Source organism: Colletotrichum jinshuiense, chromosome 4, assembly GCF_051148585.1.
Source record: "Colletotrichum jinshuiense chromosome 4, complete sequence".
NCBI lineage: Eukaryota > Fungi > Ascomycota > Sordariomycetes > Glomerellales > Glomerellaceae > Colletotrichum > Colletotrichum jinshuiense.
In genome coordinates this window covers 4,193,746-4,217,764 of record NC_139311.1, presented here as the reverse complement: position 1 = coordinate 4,217,764, position 24,019 = coordinate 4,193,746, and the positions used below count along the sequence as shown (strand labels likewise).

The window sequence follows — 24,019 nt, the reverse complement described above, 5'->3', positions numbered from 1 at the left end:
CCTCGGCGAATGACGTTCTTTTTTGTTTTGAATAGTTAGACCGGGGTTCCTTCTGTAGGACTTGCATTTCCCTTTGCTGCTCGGGTGACAATGGACGGATGTGGTCAGAAGAAGAAGCAAGCCCAGAATACAGGGCAGGGCCTGTGTCCGCAACCACCAGGCCCAGCGATGGTTGACATAAACAATTGGATAAAAAGGGCAACTTGACTGGATATTGGCTCATGGAAGCGCTTATATGAGTGGTCTGACATATCTATTAATAAAAATGAGTGAGGGGAAGAAACATACATATGCGGTGCGAGCTGAGGCTAAAGGTGAAGAAGTCAGTGTGTTTATTTATGGCATATCACACCCTTTACAGTTGCAGCAATAATAGAAGGACGATGCAGAATGGAATGTCCGAAAGTCAAATGCTAGTGTCGTTTGCAGTGCTAATTAGTATGCCATGATTGGCTGGCGGGTGTCGTCAGAGAAGGAAGGAAGAGCTCGGTGTGATGGAAATGTACGCCACGAGCTCCACCCGGAACGGGTACGTACTTCCTGCCCCTCAATACCCCGGCCCCGAGCCGGACACACCTCCGGGGCTGTAGTGGCTCCCTTGCAGAGCGATTTGTCTACTTGGATTTATTATCTTCGTCTGACTTTTTATATAGTTTTTGTTGGTAGGGGATTTTTTTTCTTTTTTTTCTGGGGTTGTTGTTGTTGTTGTTGTTGTTGTTGTTCTTTTTTCATTTCTTTACTGTGCTGCTAGACCAGCAGGAGCTCAATCATTGAACAGACCAGGCGGAACGGAAAGCAAAATCGAGGTTTGCTCAAGCTCCGTAATGCTCGTCCGACACATCGGAGAGGTAAGGCGCAAAAAGATCTTTTTTCTTATCCTTCTACGTACCTGTGTACTTTAGGCAGGTGCTAGAAGGCTTCACGTTTGCGCCATTGCTACACAAAGTGGCTTCAGCGCCTTTCATGTTTGGTCTTCCCGCAATCACTCCCGTTCCTCCGAAAAGTGCCGAACCGCTCTTTGTGCCATCAACGTCCATCTGTTTCTAACCGCCCACCTCATTTCGCGGTTGTGATGAGCAACATTAGACCAGCGTACGGTCGCCATCCAAAGTATCATTCCGACGCATTGAGCCTGCCGTCTGCGACCGTTCATATGAACCAGATGGATCTTGACCCTGGAACTCGCCAGCACAAAACTTTTTGGTGGGCTGCCCTGTCACCCCCGTCCGTCACCCCCGTCCGCTACCCATGGTGACACTAAACACCCTGGCCCAACCACAACCTCGCTTCAACTGAGACGATTTGTATTACAGAGGCGCTGTATTGTTTCCCGGCTGATCGACGAGGCACGGCCCCGCCAAAGGCCCGCCCGATGACGATGATGGCTCGGTATCTTGACCTCAACCTCCAATTCACGCCATACTGCTCTTTCCCTCTTTCATCCCAAAGCCGGGATTTGAGCCTACATGCGGACACAGACTAGTGTCTTATTCGCCTGCCACCGACTTGGCAAAATATCCAGCCTTTTTTCATCACAAGTACGTACATCAAATGAGCTTTCCTTACCTACCTACTGCATACTAAAAGTGGAGCCAGCTCATCATCTCAACCGCAACCCTGGCTTTGCCTGTAAGCCACGTCTACGTATACTACCAGTTCCAATTGACTCACTTTCTTTGTCTTTCGTCATGGCAAGAGAATGTGGAACGGTTTCGCTTCTTATTATTCCACCGTGAAGACCCCTGTCTTTCACTTTACTCCAGCTCCCATCCTCCCCCATGGCTGATGTTATGTATGCCGTGGTGCTATCTTCGATGCCGACGTTTGCCTGGCCCTCTTCCCCTCTCTCCTCCAATGTCGCACAAAACCAACACAGGACAGCGTGATCGCTTACGCGTTTTGCGTTTGCATTGTACAGGTATTTACAGTGCTGTTGAGCCAAGGGGACATGCCAACCTTTCTGAAGCACAGACTTGCACAGACTGGGAAGCGATGGCATCGTCCGCATGTAGGCTTCGATCTACGCAGCCACATCTACCTGCCGCCCACGCTACTAGTCTAACTGAGCTCGGTTCGCTCCAACTGCCGGACCGTTCCTCGCCAACCACGTTCCAATGTCTCTTGCACTACATCATCCTAGACCGAGCTCTACGTTTTCAACCCCCCCCAGCTCACATCATCTAGATGTAACTTTTAGTCGAAAACGAGCTGGCACGAGCGACAAAAAACAACGTGGACAGCCTTTAGAAGAGTGCCGTTCGACATGTTATTCAATGTTGCTTCTCTTCTCTTTGCTTTTCCTTTGGAGGACTGGGAGCTGACCCCTGAGGTTTTGAGTCGTCCCCGTGGCTGGCATCACACCAGCGGCACCGTCGATGTTTTGTCGTCTTCGGTGACGAGGCACGAAATGCAGCCAAGACATTCTATAAGCACATAATATCAGAACTCTCGGAAGCGTGGCTGCCTCCCTGATACATCGCGCTAATGGTTTTTCTAATCTGACAACATTTGGCACCCCTCTGCCCCCCTTTTAGTGGGGAGCTACCCGGGATGATTATGATGCTATCACTCCTTAGTTCCCCGGCGCATGCATTTGTAAGAGGCAGCGTACCGTCGCTTGCTCGGGATGTGGATGTGATTTTGTTCTCGGCAGGCGTGCTAGTGTGGTTCCCTGGGCAGATGAAGCCTCCTGCCCTGGCTGCGTCTTATGACCAGGATTAGCAAGAGCAGCATAATCCTTGGGCCTGTGTTCTAGCAGGTGTCGTTCTCTTTCCCCATCGGGGTTTCTGCTGAGTTCTTCGTACCCTCCCCATGTCCTGTTGTTTGTTCTGCAGCTCGGACAGAGCTCTGCCTGCCAACCCAAGTTTCTGGAGCTGATAAATAGCCTCCCATTCCTCGGTTCTTTTTCTTTTCCAGCGGCTGTTTGGCTGTTCTCTTTTCACATCTCCAGGGCATACAGCGTGCTTGTCCGTCATTGGCAGTTTTTCGTGCATTCCTGCCAGAGAAGACGCCAACGACCATTTACGTATAATAAAGGTATCCTTTTGACATCCATTCCAACATGCATACCGCCCTCCTGGTGGCTGGTCTCGGACTGGCCACATTCTCTTCTGCCGGTTGCCCCTTTGCAGACCCGTCCAACATCAAGGCCCGTACTGAAGGTGGGGGCTCGCGCGACCATATTGCCAACTATGAGGTTGACGACTCCGAGGGTGATCCGTATCTCACGTCCGACGTGGGCGGCCCCATCGAAGACCAGGTCAGCTTGAAGGCTGGCGTACGGGGTTCAACTTTGTTGGAAGACTTCATCTTCCGCCAAAAGATTACCCACTTCGACCACGAGAGAGTACGTAACTGCCGGCCCGGTTGATTGCTTTTACTGACCAACTCAGGTGCCTGAACGAGCTGTCCACGCCCGAGGCGCTGGTGCTTACGGAACATTTACTAGTTATGGCGACTACAGTAACCTTACTGCCGCCTCGTTCTTGAGCGGGGAGGGCAAACAAACGCCCACCTTTGTGCGGTTCTCAACTGTCGCTGGTTCAAGAGGAAGTGCAGATACCGCAAGAGATGTTCATGGCTTCGCTACTAGATTGTGGGTGTTCATTGGAGTAGCCACCAGAGTCGCCGACTAACGAAGACAGCTTCACTGACGAGGGCAATTTCGATATTGTGGGAAACAACATCCCTGTTTTCTTTATCCAAGATGCAATTCAGGTAAGCCGAATAATTTCGTCACTAGGAACTCTAGAAACCAGTGCTCGTCTGCAGCCCTTTATGATTGTTACGGTCATCAAACTAACTTCCACAGTTCCCAGACTTGATTCATGCAGTGTAAGAATTTTCATGGCTTTCTCCAGTCTGAAAGAAGACAAAAACTAGTTTGCTCATGTTACGCCTCGTATAGGAAGCCCCGGGGTGACAACGAAATTCCCCAAGCCGCCACAGCTCATGACTCGGCATGGGATTTCTTCAGTTCCCAGACCAGTACCCTTCACACCTTGTTCTGGGCTATGGCTGGATACGGTATCCCGAGAAGCTACCGACACATGGTGAGCATAATTTCCGTATCCGCAAGACCTCAACTAATAGCCCCAGGACGGCCATGGTGTGCACACATTCCGGGCTGTGACGGACGACGGCAGTTCGAAGCTGATCAAGTGGCATTGGAAGACGCTACAGGGCAAGGCCAGTTTGGTTTGGGAGGAGGCCCAAGTTGTCTCGGGCAAAAACGCCGACTACCACCGCCAGGATCTGTGGGATGCCATTGAGTCCGGAAACGGCCCTGAATGGGAGCTCTGCGTCCAGGTTCTTGAAGAAGAAGATACACTCAAATACGGCTTCGACCTTTTGGATCCAACCAAGATCGTCCCTGAGGAAATTGCCCCCCTCCAAAAGCTCGGCAAGATGAAACTCGATGCCAACCCTGTCAACTACTTCGCCGAGACCGAGCAGATTATGGTATGTGAGTCAGATGACAAGTTTGAGCGTAGCTAATTCACTATAGTTCCAACCCGGACACATTGTTAGGGGTATCGATTTCACAGAAGACCCTCTGCTGCAGGGCCGCATTTTCTCGTATTTGGACACTCAGATCAACCGTCATGGCGGTCCCAACTTTGAGCAGCTACCAATCAACCGCCCTGTGACCCCTATTCACAACAACAATCGGGATGGTGCAGGTCAGAACTTCATCCACCGCAATAAGAATTCATGTAAGTCGTCAGACCCCGAAACCTAGAGCATTCATCTGACTGAAGTAGACACACCGAATACTCTAAACAAGGGCTTCCCTAAACAGGCAAACCAAACTCAAGGGAAAGGCTTTTTTACGGCGCCTGGACGTACCAACAATGGGAACCTCGTTCGCGAAGTCTCCGACAGTTTCCTGGATCACTGGTCTCAACCGCGTTTATTTTATAACTCTCTGACCCCCGTTGAGCAGCAATTCCTTATTAACGCTATCCGGTTCGAAACCAGCCACCTCGAGTCGGACGAGGTCAAGCAGAATGTGCTCACGCAGCTAAACAAGATTCACAATGACATTGCAAACCGCGTGGCTGAGGCTTTGGGCGTGGATTTGTTGCAGCCCGACTCGGAATACTATCACGATAATGTCACCAAAGGTTTATCAATCTTTGGCGAAAAGCTGCCCACCATTGCGACCTTGAAGGTGGGTGTGTTGGCAAGCTTGTCGGTTGATGGCTCTGTGACTCAGGGCAAGGAGTTAAAGGACGCCTTCGCCGCTGCCGGGGTTCTGGTGACCGTCATTGCCGAGAAGCTGGCAGCTGGAGTCGATTCGACATATGCGCAGGCTGATGCTACCGCTTTTGACGGCGTCATCGTTGCCAGCGGCGCCGAGGGTCTGTTTAATGGAACCATCAAGTCTCCTCTCTACCCAGCTGGCCGGCCGGCACAGCTCGTCATTGACTCCTATAGATGGGGCAAGCCGGTCGGTGGCATTGGTAAGGCGCTCAACGAGTCAGCCTCGCTCAGTGTCGAGACAGGCGAGGGTGTCTATTTCTCCGATGATGTAAACACGATCGTGGATGACTTCAAGGAGGGGTTGGCCACGTTCAGATTCACCGACCGTTTCGCAACGGATTAGGGTTGCGTTGCGTAAGCAGGGTGTGGTTCTCTTCGTGTTTATAGTTCGCGCCCTCTGGTCATCCAAGATGAGGCAAAATAGGTCTGTTTAGTTATCAATATCATCGGGTTCAACTCCCTTCACAGGGTTTTCGAGAACTGAAGTCCCAAGTTTCGATGTCATGGTAACATGTAAAACTCCCCATCTCGCATGCACCATCGCCAGTTGCATAAGCTAAACAAAGAGAGGGAACAAGAGAGCTGGCCAGGATGGCAAAGACAAGGAAGAATAGAGAAGGACGACTGAAGTGGGGTGGTAAGATTAAGAGACATAGGGTTAAAACAGACAACCAAGGCGACATAGGCAACGCTTGCAACGGTCATTGTAAGCAGCACAGCCATTTTGACCTATGTATACGTATATGCACAGTATTAGTCCAGTTGTCTTCACGCTGGCGATTGGGTGGTAGGCAAAGGGAGATTTTGTTTCAATTCATCAGCTGTGGTACATGGACCAAAACGCCACCGCCACCACCACCGCCCTAGAAAAAACAAACACATGTGTTCGGGGAGTTGGTCTCTAACGGCAACTCTTCGCTCCACCTTCTGCATAATCGTTGGATCTCTCCCTCCTCGGACCTGCCGCGTCGTGACATGAGTTCTTTTTTTTTTCCGCCTTCCCGCCCCTTTCCATCGTAACCTCGAGCCTCATATCATCGCTCCTGTGGCTTGGCCTTCTGGTGTGAGTGTGCGTGTGTGTTTGTGTGCGCATTGCAAACCGATAACACGGAAGAAGAATAGTTAAAAACAAAGACTACACAAAGTAGTACATAAAGCCGACAAATAGCTTGACGAACGCCAGCCCATGGGACTTCCTCCCCAGACTATGGGGAGGTCCCCACCATGCATATAATAATAATAATAAAAAGACACAAAAACTTTACATCGTGCTGTCGTCGCTAGCTTTGCATTACCATTTCGTTTGGGAATACCTCCCCAAGCATCAAAATCAACGCAGCCAGCCCCTTCGGTCGTGATCATCATAGGCTTCGCGTCCCTCCTGGAACATGGCGGTGGTGACGGCAACATCGGAAAAGAGCAGGCGGGACTATCTGCCCTGAGGTCTCGAACTGGCCATCTCGCCATATCTTCCACGGTGTTGCGTCGTGTCGTATGCCTGGAGCACCCTCGTCTGACTTTCGTCTGCCTGGGAGAACGCGTAGCCACGCTGCTTGCGCATACGCTGTACTTGGCGTACCTTGCGAATCGCTTTTTGGAATTGTTCCATTCTGAGACGCGAGTTAGCGAACCGCCACGGCAAGGGTCGCGCAATCGATGGTGACATACCTTGGTCTGTAATCTTGAATGTTGTACTTCTGAATCTCCTGGATGTGGTGGTAGGTCTGCGGCATGTACATGCGTTTGGCGAACTTATAAGCAATATCGCGCAGGAGACACATGATCGCCAACGAGAAGGTCTGCAACCAGAAGATGGGGCTGCTGTACAGTTTGGGAATGACTCCATGGTACTCGGCCGAGAAGGGAATCATGGGGGCGACGGTGCCGTACAGGGCGATGAAGCCCCACCAGAACAGCATGCTGCCGGGAATGGCAATGACATGGTACTTGGTCCAGTTGTTCGTGATCAGAGCCGCCTTACCGAGAACAGTGAGCAGAACCGCGGCGTACAGCGCCGTGCCCCAGACCCAGTGGCCAGCGATTTGTCCGTCGCCCTGGATGAGGTCGCCATACCAGATGAGCTGGCCGAAAACATAGAGAATAATGGAGTGGTAGACGGCGTTGGCGACCCATTCAGCAAAGATCTTGATCTTAAAGAACTGATTTTGCTGGCCCATGATATACAGCTGCGGGTAGCGATCGAGAAGCCTCGCCGAGATGAACTGGTCAAGGATACCTAAGGCGAGGGGAGGCAAGACAGTGTAAAAGACGTTGTAAAACGACAACGTCCACGACTCGTAGATGACTGCACCGGAGAACACGTTTTGGAATGTGTACTAGTCAAGTCAGTAAGTTGAATGGTATAGGAGAACAAGGATAAGCTTACCCAGAATTGCGTCATGTACAAAGTGATGTTTTTGTAAAAGGAGAACAGAATTGTCTTTGCGACACGCTGATAGCTCCAAGCGCCGTGTACCAGCAATAGCTTTCTGAGGTATCGAAATTGACCAATGGAGACGTCGGCGCTTCGGGCAGCCTGGAGGCCTTCCATACCGCTGATGCCCACGCCAATATGGGCAGCCTGGATCATGGAGACATCGTTCGCGCCGTCACCAATGGCGAGCAGAATAGATTCCTTTTGGTATTTCTTGACCAGCTTGACGACGAGAGCCTTCTGCAAGGGGGAGACACGGCAACAGATGACTGCCTTGCACATGATAGCGAGGTCAAGGAAGAGCTTCTCAAGATCCTTTTCCAATGCGTATGTCAGAGACTTGCCATCGATGATGAGAGCTAGGGTTTCGGTTTCGATCGTGCCGTCACCCTGAGTCCGGATGGCGTCGAGCTTCTTCTGTAAGTTGTCGCGTGTTGCTGCCGCGCTTTCTTCATTGACAATCAAAAGCATCATGTCTTCGCTAAGCAGCTTGCAACTCATGCCAATGTTGATGGCGGTCTCCTGACGATCACCCGTCAGGACCCACACCTTGATGTTGGCCTGCTGGAGCGTATGGATGGTCTCTGGGACACCGTCTTGGAGACGATCTTCGATAGCGGTCGCCCCGAGAAGGTAGAATTCGCGTTCAATGATTTCGGCGGCTTTGTCCAGCTCATCGGCGCGGTTACCACCGACAGTCGTAGATGCCTTTTCGTAGATCTGGAGCCATTCTTTGAACTCTTGCTCGGGAACTTCGCGCATCGCAAGACACAGGGTCCGAAGACCCTCGGAGGCATACTCTTCCAAGTGGCGCAGGGTAGCTTCAACGTGGGGGTTCTGGTCGTTCAGGCGCTCGAGGATGACAGTATCGGCGCCCTTGCAGTAGACTCGGACCTTTCCATCAGGGCATCGGTAGATGGTCGACATTCGCTTTCTGGTGGAGTTGAACTCGCAGACAGCGAGCAGCTCATACTCGAGCTCGCGTCCATTGGCCTCGATAAAGACAGACCTCGGCTTGCGATCCGTGAAGACGTAGCCCAACTGTGCTGCGCCCTCCACAAGTGCACCCTCGTCAGGCGAGGCCGCTTGATACTTAATCTTTCCGCCCTTTTCTTCGTTTCTCTCAGGAATCACAGTGTGGCAGGTAGCCAGCAGAGCCAAGAAGTGGTCAATCACAGGAGCCGTCTCGTGACTCTTGAGGTTCTCTGCCAATCTCTTGTAGTCGTGAATACCAACCTCGACGCCATCCTGAATCGTCGCCCTGAGATCCTCCGGCACGTCCTCCGCATATTGAATTCCACCAATAGAGGCCTGCTTGAACTCCATCATATTGCAGGTCAGAGTGCCGGTCTTGTCGGAGAAGACATATTCAACCATGCCAAGTTCTTCAACCAAGCTGGATGTTCTGCAGTTCGCAGGAGTGTCCGTCTTATCGTAGTAGATATCCAAGTCGTCGTTGATGAGAATGCCGTGCCAGTACTTGACCATCTCCAACGTGACAAAAAGTGAGATGGGCACAAGGGAAGAGAACAAGACCCAGTATGTAACCATGTCCTTGAAGAAGGTCTTGACAATATCGCTAGCAGAGCCAGTTGAGTCAAGCATCAGGTATTGGATTGCGACACCATCGACCTTGCGCTGCACGAGATCACCGACTGTGCAAATGACACTCAGAACAAGGAGAATGCCGACCAGAACGAGAACCAAGATGTTGAGCTTCTTCTCCACCTTTGTGCGCTTGATGGGCGTGGCCGTGGCGTTGCGCATAAGCTTTGTCTCATGTCCAGTGAAAACGACCGCGCCATGAATCCATGGCGTGTTGCGCAGAGTGGCACCACGGAGGAGGAGCTGTTCCGGGTTCAGGGCCAATTCCTTCTCACCACCACCAGCCTGCATCGTCAGGGTGGCCTCGTACGTGTACAGACTGCTGTTGGGCTGTTCAGACTTGATTCTGCCGCCGAGCCTGCTCAGATCGCTGGAGCTGACCATCGTACATGTCTCTGGTAATGCCTGCTTGATCTTCAAGTTGGTTTCTCCATCGAGGTTGGCTGTTTCAATGTAACACAGGCCTTCCGGCTCGGAACTCGCGAGAAGGACCAGATCGGCAGGGAAAGGCTCCTCCGACTCCACGCGGATGATGTCTCCCACAGAAACATTGATCCATTTGGTCTCCTGGAACGTAGTACCGCGCAAGACGCGGGCTTTGGATGTGTTCAGTGCGTTGTCGGCCTGTTTTCTGCGGTAGTCTTCGACCAATTCCTTGCCGGCAGAGACCATCATCACAATGAAGAGTGGGATAATGGTGGTGTATCGATTCGTGGGCGAGAGGTTGGGGATTTGTTGCAGCGCAGCCGTGAACAAGAAGAAGATGTTGGCGAACTTGGAGAATTGCTCGAAGAGGAATTTCGGGAGGAAGGAGGCGACATTGTACTTAGCCGTCGAGATGTGGTTGTCGACATATTTGTTTGCTGCGTTCGCAGGCGGGTTGTTGAGATGGATCATTCTCGGGCCTAGGGTCGAGGGATCCGGCTTGCTTCGACCAAAACCAAACTTGAAGTTGCCCATGTCGAACTTCTTGCCCTGCCTTGCTTGCTGGTCGAGACCAGAGTCTGCCCGCCCCTGGCCGCCCGCCTCAGTTAAAGGCAAGTCCATCTCCGAGTACCCTTGGCCCATCCCCAACTTGTTCTTCATGCGCCCAAAAAAGCCTCCGCCCAAGCTGAGCACGCTATTACGGTTCCGGGCGTTGGCCCTAGCCGACGGGTCTGTCACGTTGTTTGCACTCGTCGCCGCGCCTCCCTGATGATAGTACGAATCGCCTTCGGTGGGATAGTCGTCGAAGTCGTCGGCGTATCGCTGGTAGTTGTTGAGTTCTGAGGTTTGGCTGTAGTGCCTCTGCATGTATGGACCGGAGGATGCGCCGCCGGCGACGCCCGGTGACGTGGGACCGCCGGGTTGCGGTCTCAATGCTGAGGGTTGCTGAGTATTGTTGCCTCCTCCACCGCCGCCAACGAAGTCGTCATAAGAAACGGAGGGACGGCCATGGTCTTGGTCCTGGTCGTTGTTGTAGGAGCGTAACAGGTCGTCGTCAGTCACCGTGGATCGTTGTCCTCCGCTGTATACCGGTTGGTCATTCTCCAGATCTAACAGCAAGTCGTTATTCGAAGGGCCTCCGGGAGGGCCTCCCGTCGGTCGTCCAGCCATGCCGGGAGGACTGGGTGGATTGCAGAGCGATCAATGTGAATGCGTCGAAATGGCCAGCATGCGAAGTCGGGTTGGTTGGATTAAGAATGTGTTTCCGGACACATGAATGAAGAAGCGATGGGATCGAAAGAGTGGTGTGGATGCGGAAGGTGTTCGGTCGGGTATTCGGTCGATGCTGAGATTCGTAACCACAGCAGCTAGAGGCGACGGCGACAACGGCAGTGAGAGCGACGCCGCAGCCGGGCGATTGGGAGCTGAGGTGGTCGAAAAAAAGAAGTGGCCCAGCAATCCGTATTTGTTGCAGCACAGCCTCCTTCTGGCGCAGAATTATGATTACACAGTGGTCGGCTTGCGCAACGTCAAGGGCTGAGTGAGTGCGCGCCGGAAGGTAGGGTAGTTAGAGCGTCCAAGCAGTCTAGTGGCAGTGGCAGTGGCAGTGGTGGATGCTCTCAGAAGGCAGCAAAGCAACGCAGTCGCTATGATTGGCTTGCAGCGGTCGAGGAAACCAGAAGGTGAGGTGTCTTGAGAGAACGGAGGCCAAGAATTGAGGTGATGCGAAGTGTCGTCCACTGCAGGGTGGGATCTGCGGAAAGTCGTGTTTGAGGTGCTGGTGCTTGAATGGGCGGCGCAAGGGAGGAGACGAGACGAGACGGTTGAAAGCTACCTACGCACACAGGTTGGCCGGTAGGGGGATTTTGGGGGGGTGGGCAGGCGCAGGGCAGGTTGGAGTAGCTCAAAGGGTCTGGAGAAGGAGGCAGTTTGGTCTGGTCCCAGCTGGCAGTGCGGGTGGGCTGGCTGCTGGCACTCGCTCTGCCGTTTGCCGGTGTTTTGCTGTGCTTTTTTTGCTGTGAAAGTGAGACTGGACGGAGAGCCTGGGCATGATTTTGGGGCGTCAGCTCCACCAAAAATGGCACGTGGGGCGTGTTGCTATTCGTGGGCGGCCAGTTAGTGGCCGCTGTCTCCCCGCCTGGTACTGGCTACATCTCACTCCACATGCATCCATCCATCCCTCGTACCGGATGGGCCAAAGCTGACAATCAATCTGCCTGCGTCCTCCAGCCACATCAGCTCCGACGACAGGGCAGACTGAACGGTGGGAGGAATGTATGCCTGGCTTGCTCTTCCCCTCAACACCATCAACCACGTATCGGCAATCGCCTAAGAGGACCAGCGTCCACGCACGCAATCTCGGGGCCGTCAGTTTAAGCCACTAGACAGGAGCCAGCATTCAAGCCCGGGCTTTACTCCGGAGGGACTTGCATCCGCGCTTGTCGTGTCATCAACCCGCTCAGACTTAAGCCCCAATCGCACCGGCCAGCGCCAGGGCCAGAGTATAAACTGACAATAGACAAGAAATGATGGAGGAGCCTTCAGCCAAGACTCCCTTCCAGCCATCATCAGGGAAGGAATTAAGCATCTCCCGTAGCGAATTTCCCTCATCCCCGACGATCTGTGATTACGGGTGGATACTGCACTCTCGGTCATCCGAATTGAACGGATGAATTTTGCCAACCGCTTGGGAGAAATCCCCCCGGCAGCACCGTAGCACTGGAGAGACTGGTCAGAAGAGATCCAGTTTCAATTCCAAAGTGGCTGGGGACCCCGTAAAGTGAGAAATCAGTACTATGGTACACTAATTAAGAAGGGCCCCTATTGTGGCTACTGGGCCACCATCCCAACATGTGTCGTCCACAATCCCAGCTCGCACGGCGCTAGCATTTAGCCCGACCCACCGGGGAAACTTCAGCAGAGGGCGAACAGGCACGCACGGCAGGAATACGGCACTTTAACCACCGTGCTTGCTTGCTGCAACGTTGGTTGCGTCACTCGAAGCCTCAGCTGCCTCTCAAGCCACATTTTCTTACCTCAGCCTTACCAGAGACGCCACCAGCCACAATCTGTCTTTTGTCGAGTCGCCCACCCCCACCCATTCACTCAGTGCCTTCCTGTCGCCTTCGCATCATTTGCATCCTTCGCGTCAAGAGCAACGACACCCCCGCGACGAGAACCCCGAACTACAAACCCTTTTAAAATGGTCTGCACAAAGTGTCAGAAGCTCGGCAAGGGCTCAACGACCCTCGCGACGCCCTCAGTTAAGAAGAAGAGCGAAATGTACCACGGCTCCTCCGCCTCGTCCGCATCATCCTCGAAAGCGACGTTGGGAAACGCCGGCATCGGCAAGAGCAAGCTACTGTCCAAGGCTGCGAAGAACCCCTACGCCCAATACTCGAGCGCCTGCTCCAATTGCAAGACGAAGGTCTCTCAAGGCCATTCCCTCTGCCAATCATGTGCCTACCGCGCCGATTCGTGCGCCTCGTGTGGCAAGCCCAACAAGAAAGCCAAGGGCGCCGCGCCCACCGTTGCGGGACAGAAGTTTACGCTGAAGTGATGGTGTTAGCGATGCTTGGACTTACAATATACCCGGGAAGGGAATGCGCCGATGCCGTTGGGATGCCCTTGCGCCTACCTACACTGCGACCGCACGTTGGAACTTGCCAAGAAAGGCGCGGTATCCAAACTCGTGTTAGCAGCCGGCCCATGTGGTGGGAGCTTCGGCATTTGGCGAGGAATACAATACCAGGGACTAGACCTGACTGGGTGCACAAGACGTAGAAAACCGCCGGCAAGTGTCGCAGCCTACGAAAGTGTAGTGCTCAAGATATCACGTCCACAGAGCTGGCTTGGCAACTCAGGCACCCTCACACGCACCTACACACGAATATAAGCTGTGTCGCAAGAGATGCAACACTGCTTGCCCCAGATAGGCTAGCTAGAGCCGCATACAGATACGTTCTAGATCATCAATTGAAAGACGAGTCTCGCTCGACAATCTTATCATTATTCTTGACTAATCTTCTCGGCCGTGTTCATCCTTGCCTGTCATAAAGGCGTTCATGTTAAAATCCGTCCTCACTTCCCATAGCTGTAAGTCCAACTCACAGCGATGCCGTCGGCTTCTTGTCGACCTTGTTTTCAATCCAATCCTTGATCTGCTTGTTGACCTCCTCAGGTGCCTCCCACAGCGCCCAGTGCGTCGCCGTAACCTCGCCCCGCGTCAGGTCCTCAAAGTACTGCTCCATGCCCGCCGCCATGGCCGCGGGCAACGCCGCGTCCTTGTTGGCCAGGATGAACAAGCTGGGCGGCGACACCTTGGTCGGCTTGCCGTCCTTCTCCGCCTTCTCCGCGAGCGGCAGTTCCTCGTCGTAGTTGATCTTGCGGGTCCGGTACCAGTTCAGGGGGCCGCGCATGCCGCTCTTCTGGAAGTTCTCGATGTAGTAGGCAATCTCCTCCTCGGATAGAAGGGGGGAGGGGCCGATCTTGCCGATGTTCTCCCAGACGACGCCATTCTCAGTGTTGAAGACGAGCTCGCCGTTCGGGCCACGGCCGCCGTAGATGCCCTGGAGGAACTGTCCAATGTCCTCGGGCTTGAGGCGCTCCTCAACCTCCGGGCTGCGCAGCTGCAGCTGGTACTTGAAGTTGGTGAGCCGGCCGGTGGCGATGATGTCGGCGAGGTCGAACCAGGCGGTCGTGGGCGCGTGATAGGGGGTGCAGACGCTGAAGACGCCCTTGATCAGGTCAGGGTGCCACGTGGCGATGCGCCAGACGAGAGCTCCGCCCCAGTCGTGGCCGCCCAGGATGATCTGCTCGCCGGGCACGATCTGGTCGCACAGCGCCTTGATGTCATCCGACAGGCTCTTCAAGGAGAACTCCTCGAGCTTCTCGGGCGAGGAGGTCTGGCCGTATCCGAGGCAGTCGGGGGCGACGACCTGGTAACCCTGTGACAGGAAGAAGGGAACCTGGTACCGCCATCCGAACGAGATGTCGGGGAAGCCGTGGACAAGAACGACGGTGCCCTTGGGGCTGCCCTCGGGCTTGCTGTAGAGGTAGGAGTAAGTCTTGCCCCTGACCTCGGCCTGCTTCCGCTCCACGCGGGGGTCGTTGGGTGCGATCTTGTCGACAACCATGATGTAGTGTGTAGTGTGCAGTGTATGATTATAGTGTGAATGACGAGATGGTGCGGCTCCTGGGGTTGTGGCCGAGTTATATACAGCTCTGTACTCGGCGTATGCCAAGAAGAGATCCTTGTTTAGTCGCGAGCTCCAATCGATAGGGTTCCGTCAAAGAGTTGCGGGGAACGATGTGAGAATACCTAGTCTGCAGTGAACCACCGGCTTACGAATCGTCGGGAGGCCGACTCTTACGCCGTGAGTCGGGCAATACGAATAATGGGGCCTCTCAACCTCCACATCGCTTTAGAAACGCGAGGAAGCCGAAGCGTACAAGCGGTGTATCGAGCCTCGGCCTAGTTGCCTGAAGTTTGGGATACCGATGGGATATCGTACTATAGCAGACCAGTTCTGGGAGAAGAGGGGCAGACTTTGGGTGACAGGGACCTGACGTGGGGCCCGAGTGCACCGGAAAGAGCGGCGGCATTGGCGAACGGCCTGGCCGGGAATCCACCCACGCGGGGCATTGCAAAGCTTCCACCGGGGCCCCTGGATGGAATCGTCCTAGCGCCCGGTCCGTGTTGCAGCAGCCATGCCTCGGCCCAGGAACAGAGACCAGGTCAACAAGGAATTCGGCGTGCTGGAAAGGCCTAAAATCATTGCTACCATTGTGCCATCCAAGACGCTTCGTGCCGGGCGGCAGTCAGTAGATCGCACAAACTGTAAATGCGGCATGCTGCATGCGTATTTGTCGATTATTCAACGGCTGTTGGACGGGTTGCCACTAGCTTGAGGAGCAACACGTCACTCTGCTGCTCCTCGAGTCAGAGCTTGCCTCGACGTAAGAAACCCACAAAGTTGCCTCCAGAATGGTTTAACCCGCATTGGTCTCGAACATCTGGAATTATCGTGGATATCTTTCTAAGTAAATGCCGCTTTGAACTCCGGCTGGTATCATGTCCCCAAACTTTTTAACTCTCGCACCAAAAGCAAGAGTAACGCCCGCCTACGTCGACAATGTGTCTGCGGTGGTACTATACTATGACTGCGAACAAATATCCGCACGAAAGGATTGCAAGGGCCATGCGGCCTGTCGGCATCAGTATATGACCATATCTTCCTCTGCGTCCTCGACAACGTCCCCGGCATCATCGTGATCACGTTCAGGCCTGTCTCTCTCGTGGGCCAATGATACGTCGGTATCTCCTGCAGGCGCATCGACAGGATCCTCTGAGGGCACCTCTGCTGAGCTTTCAGCGGCCACGGCAACGGGCAGCTCCTGCCTTGTAGGTGGCCTGCTGAGACCGTAACGTTGTTCATGTTCTTCTTTCCTGATTCCAAATGCCTCGTTTTCCCTTGCTATAACGGCTTTGGCGTCTTGGATTTGCTCATCTATTGTGTTCTCTTGGTCTCTCGTAAACTTCCATGGCCGATAGTACTGATACCTGTTAGAATGCAGTCGATTTCTTGGGATTTGTCTCTACGTACAATCGGCGGTACTGCCTTGGTTCTGAGGGAATGTGCCATCGCCAGCATATTGTCGTGTCGCGTTCTCATCTAGAAAGTGCATTAGCAGTTACACCAGGCTTACAAGGGAGAAAACACCACGTACGACTTTCTCATCAAATTTGATTTGCTCCTGCAGTCGAGCCTCGGTGATCCGCGCAAGCTTCTCGCCTCGTCGTTTCTCATCTTCCGCTCTCTGTTTTTGCGCCCTCTCGTGCTGTCGTTGCTCAATCTCCCTTCGCTTCTTCTGCTGTGAGCCGGTGTTGGTTTGACTAAGTGTGTTGAGAAGACCACCAAACAACCTCTTCCCTCGCTTCTTCTCTTCTTCTTTTGAAGGGCGGTCACGACGACCAGCATCGGTGTCTCCATCGCCGTTGCGCGGCTTCAAATCTGTCGTCGAGGTGGTCGAGTCTTGTGCGGGTGGGTCGCGATGGTCGTCCTCCTCGGTTTTGGGTCTCTTGAACGACTCTTCGATCTCGGCTGAATCTGAAGAGGCCTTCCGCTTCTGCGTTGTCTCGACTTCGGAACTCATCGGTGCGGGCTTGATGGTACTGGCAGGTGCCCTGGTTTTTGTAAGCTCTTGTTTTGACTGGAAGGGCAATGGACGCCATACTCTGTAACAGTCGCCATTTGAATGTCGCGCAAAGTCTACGAGTTGGCTTGAATGTTGCGACAAGATTGCAGAAAGCGGCAATGGGCGAAAGTCTGGTCTAGCTGAGAAATCGAATGCGCCCTTGAGCCATGGTATCCTTAAGCTCACAAGCTCCAACCCAAGCTCCAAGGCTGAGGTTTGTCAGCGGGGTCCAGCCACTCAGATAAAGGGACCCATTTATTACCCCACCTCGGCCCGGAACAGACCAGGGGCCGTACCAATGATGGAAGAAGAAGCGTCGAGAAGAGGTGGCGAGGCTGAGTAGCGCGAACTTCTCTCCAGGCTCGTAGTGTGAATCGAGGTTTCGAGGACTTGCGATTAACAACTCGACCACCAAAATCACTGCGCCTGCCAAACTTGACATTTTCAGCGGCGCTCTTTCCAAAAACCGCCCAGAATGTCGCGCCATCACCCGTAGGTTATTCCCGTCACACCCTGTTGAAGAATATGAAAAGCTGATGGTTAAATGACAGCGATCTCGTCATGTGCCGCAAGCAGGCCGGCATCGCCATCGGCCGCCTCTGTGACAAGTGCGACGGCAAATGCCCCGTATGCGACTCATACGTGCGCCCCACGACACTTGTCCGCATCTGCGACGAGTGCTCCTTCGGCAACTACCAGAACAAGTGTGTCGTCTGCGGCGGCGAGGGCATCTCGGACGCCTTCTATTGCTTCGAATGCACGCGACTCGAGAAGGACCGCGACGGCTGCCCAAAGATTATAAACCTTGGCAGTTCCCGAACCGATTTGTTCTACCAAAAGAAAACCAATCGGGGGGCGACGTACTAGTCCCTGCGTCGCCCGGGTATGGGCATCGGTGTGTTTTGGCTGGGAGGGAAAGGCGACGAGTTTTGCGAAAAATGGGTATTGCATCGTCTCATGGCGTTTGGGTGTCTAGATTTACAGATATGGAGGTTTCACGGCTTTAATGGCGACAGTCAGAAATGATATCCCCAAAGTTGCGCGTAGTCAAATGAAGCGTTATTTTTGTCAACCAGTTGCTTCATTTTGCATAAACATCCCAGACCACATATAATTACGGCCATATTCGTCCAGATTCGTATAGTACAGTGATGTCAAAGCTAGCCGGTGTCCCCGTCATAATCATATATAGCTAACCTTGACTCCCATTCCCGCTGTCGCCTTTACCTTGTTCCAACCATTACCAAGCACGCGCTGTATCCGCTCTCGGACGTTCTTCTGTCCAAACATGACGACCAAGCCCAAAATGAAGGCTACCAGCCGCATCAGAAGCATGGGATTCGTCTTGAAAGTTGTCCCCAGCTGATCTATCATGTCGCGTAGGCGAGATATAATCATCGACGCCCTCGTCCCAAAGGTTGGTGTTGCCGGTGATTTCCCTTTCGCCCGGGAAACGGGCATTTTCGGATTCGAGTTCGATCCAGATGCGTTGGAAACGGCCCTTGTGTGACGTCCCTTGCTCGACCCCGCCTTGCTCGAACCTGGTCTGCTTGGTGTTCCCTCGATACCGTAGTCCACTTCGGTGCCTTCTCTCCGAGCCCTCTCTTCTTCTAGCCTCCTCCGTTCTCTTTCTTCATTTTCGGCTCGCAGCTTTTTGGCCTCTTCAATATCGCGCCGCAGTTGCTCCTCCTGTTGACGCCGTTCCTCTGCCTCCTGCCTCTCTGATTCTTGCTGTTCCTCCTGCAGGCTTTGCAAGGCCTGCAGGAATGCCTCGCGGCGCTCGTCATCTAATACTGAGCTGACGCTGATAAACTCTCGGGCATAGTCCCATTCGTTATTGCGGAGCAACACGTGCAGAGTGTACAACTCGAGAATCTTGACCCGCGCATTAAGGTCTCTCGGTGTGTCCGCTCCACTCGTCCCTTTCGCCGGTGATCTGTGCCGGTTATTCAGCCGTGGCGACGGCGAGGGTGAATCAGAAAACCTCTTAGATAGGTCCAGATTTGGTGAGCTGGAGGCAGCGAGGTAGCTCTCCAGCTTCTTTTGGTTCAACTCTTGTGTCCTGGCGTGGGCTAAGAGGAGTGTGGCGCTGTATTTTTTTGGTTAGCTTGAGCCCATGTTTATGTAGATGATGAGAAAAAAAAACCAGTTGGGCAACTCACAGATTGATGACCACATCTGAATCGACGTCGCTCTCGACACCGTGATATCCATTGCGTACGACCTCCTCCCATACCTCTCCTTCCCTTACTTTGGAGCACAGCGACCGCCACTCCTGACTCCCGAACGCATCCTTTCCTTCGTCTGGCTCCAGTTCGACGATGGCGTTCAGCGTCGTTAGATACAAGCTCCAGACCTTGATCCTCGTGGACCGCGATGCTCTTGCGACGGGCGCGGGTTCGGTAACGCCGTTCCCCGCTTGTTCCGATGGAGGGGTGATCAATGGCAGAATAGTCGACAGCGCCTCGGGTAGACGACGCGTGAGGAACAGGGTCGAAGCCTGGCGATACGTCTTCGAGATTTGCGAAGTGTGGCGTGATGAGGTAGATGATGAGAGAGACGAGATGGAACTCGCGAGCATATGCGGAGGGAATGCAGCGGCGGTGTCGGACGATGCGACCGTGGGACTCAAGGTCGCCGTGTATGAGCCATTGAGAGACGACATGTTGGCGGGCATTTAGAGCACGAGCAGCAGGTCAATTTGTCGGCATTGAAGTGCCCTAGGCGGAGGGAAATGAAAAAAAGAACGGGGTTTATTGTTATGTATCTGGCGTGCGGAGAATGGCGGCCATCATACGCGTTTCTGCTCAAATGCCACTTGCGGGTTGTGACAAGAGCCGCGACATGTGGTTAGGTTCGGGTTCCCGGTGCTGGTGGTGCTTGGCTGCTGGAGAATGGAGAATGGTGTTGGTGTCTGCTGACAGAGAACATGCCGATTACCGCAGAGGGCTGGGCCAGGCACTCATCGGCACGGTTACACTCTTCGGCCATGGCCAAAGTTTAGCCTCGGTTTGTTTTGGGGGGCTACCCCCCCCAGTTTCTGCACCGCCGGCCAGCCAGCTGACCGCTATGATGAGAGGGGGTGATAAGTAAGTACATGGTATGTGGCCGGTCGCACACCCTGGGATCCTAGGTGACGTTGGGCTGGGCCCCTCCCCATATGAAGTACCCCTCTAACCTCCACGGGTGTGGCCGCCTTCCTTCATCCGACGTTCTCATTGGGTGCAACTTCCTGATCGGGGAAGACGCAGGCCAAGTCGGAGAAACAGGGGTTGCCCTCGACGACCGGCCGAGCTTTCATCTCACGTCGCGGAGATCACCAGCCATTTAGAGACGATCGTCTCATGCTGTCGCTACCTCTCATTTCAATTCTTCGTGTTTTCTTCACCCTCCAAGTCGGGATTCCCTTCCATTTGTTGGCCTGCATGGCTGGGTTATTTTGATAACCTGTTGGTCAATCCTGTCGGTTGTCATCCACTATAGGTTCACGTGTGTTCGTACTTTAGTGTTTTCATGCCCCTGTGTTTCCCCAGATTATCCCGAGGCATTGCTGAGAATCACCGAGGCGGCATCAACGGAAGTTTGGAGGATAGCTGGTGCACCAAGTCTCCCAGGATTTCTTTCATTGATTGCACTCATCACTTATTGGGTCATAAGACCCGTTCACACGAGGAGATGGATCCCATTCGGCCAGATTCATCTATCGAGATGTAGCCTAGCGGGGGTTCTCCAGAAATCCACCCAGGGTCACCCGTTCTCAATGACATTGCAAAGCCTGTCTATATACACAGACGCGTCTTCCACTCAACGCGTATCCGGCTCATCAGGAGGTTGCACAGTTTTCGCGTACCACGAAGCACTTTGACCCACAGCCCCTTGAGATTTACTCTCCAAGATAGACCGTTGCCAGTGGCCCAATCCGAACTGTATTTCGAATCAAGTCAAACACATGGTCGCCCCATTCGGGTTGGGCGACATCCGCATCGTCAACGCTCGATTCCCCCGCAGCGCCAAAGAATATGTCTGGAGAGGTCGTGAAGTGGCAAGGATCACGTCCAATAGCCATCAGCCATTCTCTGTTGTACAATCCCTGCAGCATTTTCTCCCGGCTCAGTCTTTTGTCTTCGGGACCAGTCCATCTCTCACGGGCGAGTTTGCAAGCTAGGCGTAGAAATATAGTCGCTGTCATGTGACCTATCCTAGTATCAACGAAGCTCTTCCGGAGTCTTATCGAAATGATGACATACTATCAAACCCAGCCTCATGCGCTGCTCCATTACGGCCGTAACCATAAGCGGTATCCCAAAAGATGCTCGGTTTCATCTCTTGGCTAGTGAATCTGTTGTAAAGATCCAGCAGAGGGTCGTCGCCTTCGATTGCTTGATCTTTGATGGCCAACAGCTTCGTATCCAGTATGTAGGGGAACAACTCGTGGATCTTGACCAAGAAATCATCTAAACCCGCAGGCAGGTCGTCGAAAAAGGTGTTGTACAAGAATAAAAGGTCCAAAAACTGGTTGTGTCCGACAATGACGGGTCGTGAGTGTTTCAGTCGAGTCTCTAGCGTTTTGAGTGCATCTGCAACCCTCTCGCTGAGCAATTCTGTGGACGGCTGGTCATCGCTTTGGTAGCCCTCCTCCCAGCCAGTGGGCTCCACCCAAGTGTCTCCAGTACTTTTTTCATGTTGAATTCTCGTTGAGTCCTTGTCATCCCAGGAACCAAGCTTCCCTTGGCCAGATCCATCGATTTGTTGAGCTTCTGTTCCGTATGAAATCCAATCGTTCTTGGTATAGACATAGTCACTGCCAGGGGAGACTTGGCCCTCATGCGCAGAAACCCAATCCTTGCCAGCCGAAAGCCAGTCCTACATGGCTTTTCTGGTCTGGCACTGGACCTCGAAGTCCTGGCCTTCTTTGTTCAAATCTTTGTGGTCATCTTGGTTCCCATCCTTTTCCTCGTCTTCTGACGATGGAGATAAATCCAACTGCTTTACTTCCTGGCAGAACTCCTGCGCATCTTCAGAGCAGTCAGACATGGCATCGATAATGCAGTTTGGGTCGATCAGGTGGGCAAAGTTTCCTCCGGCAAGTGCCTCAATAACCAGCCGGATACCTTAATCCTGGCTGTTAGCCTAGGTTACCTTTTCCAAAGCTGGTGTGTGTGTTATTTACCTGAATACTTTCTCAGCGAGGTAGCGAGCCGATTTTGCAGATAGCTGTGTCTCTGGGAACCGTCAGCTACCATAGCTCTTCACGAGCAATGCCCTGACACGCAATCTAACCTTCATCTCTTCCTTGTCGTCCACCGAAAATATGATCACAGCTGCCCCGTGGTTCCCAATGCGGCACCTCATGTGTGGAACGAGAGACTGGACCTTTTTGCGAACGATCTGATGATACACACTGTTTCGTTTCTTGATATATGAGTGTGGGATAAGGATTTGGATCTCCGCAGCTCTCTGTTGTACTCTCATGTGAGCATGCAACCCAGAAAAACACAAACCAGACCGAATCCTCCGAAATAAATCGAAAGGTTTGGGGGCGGGGAGAAGAAAACAAACCTCATCGTCAGAATCTGTCAACCAGCTAACAATCGTATCCCAGACGTATGCACTAAAGAAGCAAAGGCCTTCGTCATCCTCATTATAAGGGTGGTCTGCGACGGTCCAAGGCTCCATTTGACGCTCCATACGCTCAGTTGCTTTCAAGACGTCTTTGCGGCTGAGATATGGGACGCAATTGTCATATATCTTCTCCACTTGTATGCGTTCCCTTCTCAAGAACTTGAGGGTGCTGTACGAAATTGCTAGCTTCCTGTCAGTAGCTTGGATAAAAGTCTCGTCGTCTCGGGTGTCGGCACACAGACAAGGACTGACGGTAAAGCTGTAAGAGTCCGTCCTGCATGATCCATCTAAATCTTCGTCAGTAGCGACTACTGGTTACCAGCCACTTAAATAGCACGAACCTGCTTGGATCTTGATGCAGGTAATGCCTAAATCGAAGACGTTGAAAGTAGAGGCAATCCTCTTGCCTGTTTCGTAAATTTGATGCTTCGTTGGCCTGCCTCTCTTTTCCTTGGAGCTCTTGTCCGAGATTCCGGTCATCTCGAAGTCGATGGCGACGAATTGTGAGTTCGCGATAGACAGCAAGATCCGTGGCAGCTGTCGCCAGAAATTTTCCATGGAGACCTCCATGGCTACGTTGGAAGCAGTCAAAGTATTGATACCGACCGTATCTAATGTGGGCGAGAGAGTGAGTTGATGAACAAAACAATTGTGCTCGGGAAGGTAGTGCCAGGACTTGGGGCGTAGAAGCAGGCAGTCTACCAGTAAGGTTGAAAGTATTCACGGAAAGGGATGTATAACAAGTAAATTTACCTTGTATTTGTAATAGTTGATACAGTCGATAAATAGGGGACAGAGAAGCTAGAAGAAGCAACAGAAAGACGACAAAGTAATGTAATGAACAAACAACATGACACTACACGACACCCCGGTCATCAATACCGACGTCTTGTCAGATATAACGACAACCTATAAAACACCACCAAGGCACGTTGATGCTCGCAGAGGAGAGGCGGACAGAGGACGTGTCTTGATGCCCATGGAAAAGTGAGGAAGATAAAAAATTTCCGGATGTGAAGTTGATGTTTAAGAACACATGATCGATATTTTTGTAGTAGACATAACCTCCTACCCTTCTTCGCTAAGCCCTTATTTGAAGGATTATTCCGAGTGGAATATCAAGATGCGCCAGTCCAGGTTGGTCAAGAGCATCTTTATATTAATGGCTCGCAGATTTCGGAAGTGGTTATCTGGATTATCGGCAAGACCCATCGTAAGTTATGAGCCGACTGCAATATCGCGTTAATCGCACCTAGATCACAGGTTGATACCAATGCCACTTGAACCTAATTTGGCTGGGAGAGAAGCTAACTCCATCAACTAGGAATATATTCGAAGAACTGGGTATTTGTTGGATTACTCAGCCAGAATACAGGGAGCTGGCCAGCAGCAGCAGCCGGCCGCGGCAACGGCCGCGGCAGCGGAACCCGGAGATCCAACCTCCGGGCTGCCAACAGTGATATCTTCACT

At 52.9% G+C, this 24,019-nt stretch overlaps 8 protein-coding genes across 8 annotated transcripts; 3 read left to right on the top strand and 5 right to left on the bottom strand.

Moving 5' to 3' along the window:
• Window positions 1-3,061: 3,061 nt before the first annotated feature.
• Window positions 3,062-5,608, top strand: EsH8_IV_001051 (uncharacterized protein; the record flags this gene model as incomplete). The annotated part of the gene is made up of 8 exons (XM_083265941.1): window positions 3,062-3,346; window positions 3,393-3,595; window positions 3,645-3,717; window positions 3,812-3,834; window positions 3,908-4,052; window positions 4,099-4,461; window positions 4,508-4,715; window positions 4,764-5,608. 8 exons carry the CDS (start codon window positions 3,062-3,064, stop codon window positions 5,606-5,608), a joined length of 2,145 nt encoding a protein of 714 aa, XP_083124836.1.
• Window positions 5,609-6,694: 1,086 nt separating this feature from the next.
• On the bottom strand, window positions 6,695-10,900 carry EsH8_IV_001050 (aminophospholipid-translocating P4-type ATPase DRS2; the record flags this gene model as incomplete). The annotated part of the gene is made up of 3 exons (XM_083265940.1): window positions 6,695-6,875; window positions 6,934-7,601; window positions 7,652-10,900. 3 exons carry the CDS (start codon window positions 10,898-10,900, stop codon window positions 6,695-6,697), a joined length of 4,098 nt encoding a protein of 1,365 aa, XP_083124835.1.
• A 2,032-nt stretch (window positions 10,901-12,932) lies between these two features.
• Window positions 12,933-13,289, top strand: EsH8_IV_001049 (uncharacterized protein; the record flags this gene model as incomplete). Its single annotated transcript, XM_083265939.1, has 1 exon — window positions 12,933-13,289. One exon carries the CDS (start codon window positions 12,933-12,935, stop codon window positions 13,287-13,289), a length of 357 nt encoding a protein of 118 aa, XP_083124834.1.
• Window positions 13,290-13,836: 547 nt separating this feature from the next.
• On the bottom strand, window positions 13,837-14,865 carry EsH8_IV_001048 (Alpha/Beta hydrolase protein; the record flags this gene model as incomplete). Its single annotated transcript, XM_083265938.1, has 1 exon — window positions 13,837-14,865. The coding sequence occupies one exon, from the start codon at window positions 14,863-14,865 to the stop codon at window positions 13,837-13,839; it is 1,029 nt and encodes a 342-aa protein (XP_083124833.1).
• A 1,081-nt stretch (window positions 14,866-15,946) lies between these two features.
• On the bottom strand, window positions 15,947-16,983 carry EsH8_IV_001047 (pinin family protein; the record flags this gene model as incomplete). Its single annotated transcript, XM_083265937.1, has 4 exons — window positions 15,947-16,285; window positions 16,336-16,404; window positions 16,460-16,916; window positions 16,967-16,983. The coding sequence occupies 4 exons, from the start codon at window positions 16,981-16,983 to the stop codon at window positions 15,947-15,949; spliced, it is 882 nt and encodes a 293-aa protein (XP_083124832.1).
• A 419-nt stretch (window positions 16,984-17,402) lies between these two features.
• On the top strand, window positions 17,403-17,794 carry EsH8_IV_001046 (PHF5 family protein; the record flags this gene model as incomplete). The annotated part of the gene is made up of 2 exons (XM_083265936.1): window positions 17,403-17,419; window positions 17,479-17,794. The coding sequence occupies 2 exons, from the start codon at window positions 17,403-17,405 to the stop codon at window positions 17,792-17,794; spliced, it is 333 nt and encodes a 110-aa protein (XP_083124831.1).
• Window positions 17,795-18,109: 315 nt separating this feature from the next.
• On the bottom strand, window positions 18,110-19,592 carry EsH8_IV_001045 (uncharacterized protein; the record flags this gene model as incomplete). Its single annotated transcript, XM_083265935.1, has 2 exons — window positions 18,110-19,016; window positions 19,090-19,592. The coding sequence occupies 2 exons, from the start codon at window positions 19,590-19,592 to the stop codon at window positions 18,110-18,112; spliced, it is 1,410 nt and encodes a 469-aa protein (XP_083124830.1).
• Window positions 19,593-20,810: 1,218 nt separating this feature from the next.
• EsH8_IV_001044 (CAF1 family ribonuclease) lies at window positions 20,811-23,119 on the bottom strand (the record flags this gene model as incomplete). The annotated part of the gene is made up of 6 exons (XM_083265934.1): window positions 20,811-21,121; window positions 21,175-21,728; window positions 21,795-22,038; window positions 22,098-22,149; window positions 22,487-22,646; window positions 22,869-23,119. The coding sequence occupies 6 exons, from the start codon at window positions 23,117-23,119 to the stop codon at window positions 20,811-20,813; spliced, it is 1,572 nt and encodes a 523-aa protein (XP_083124829.1).
• Window positions 23,120-24,019: the final 900 nt, after the last annotated feature.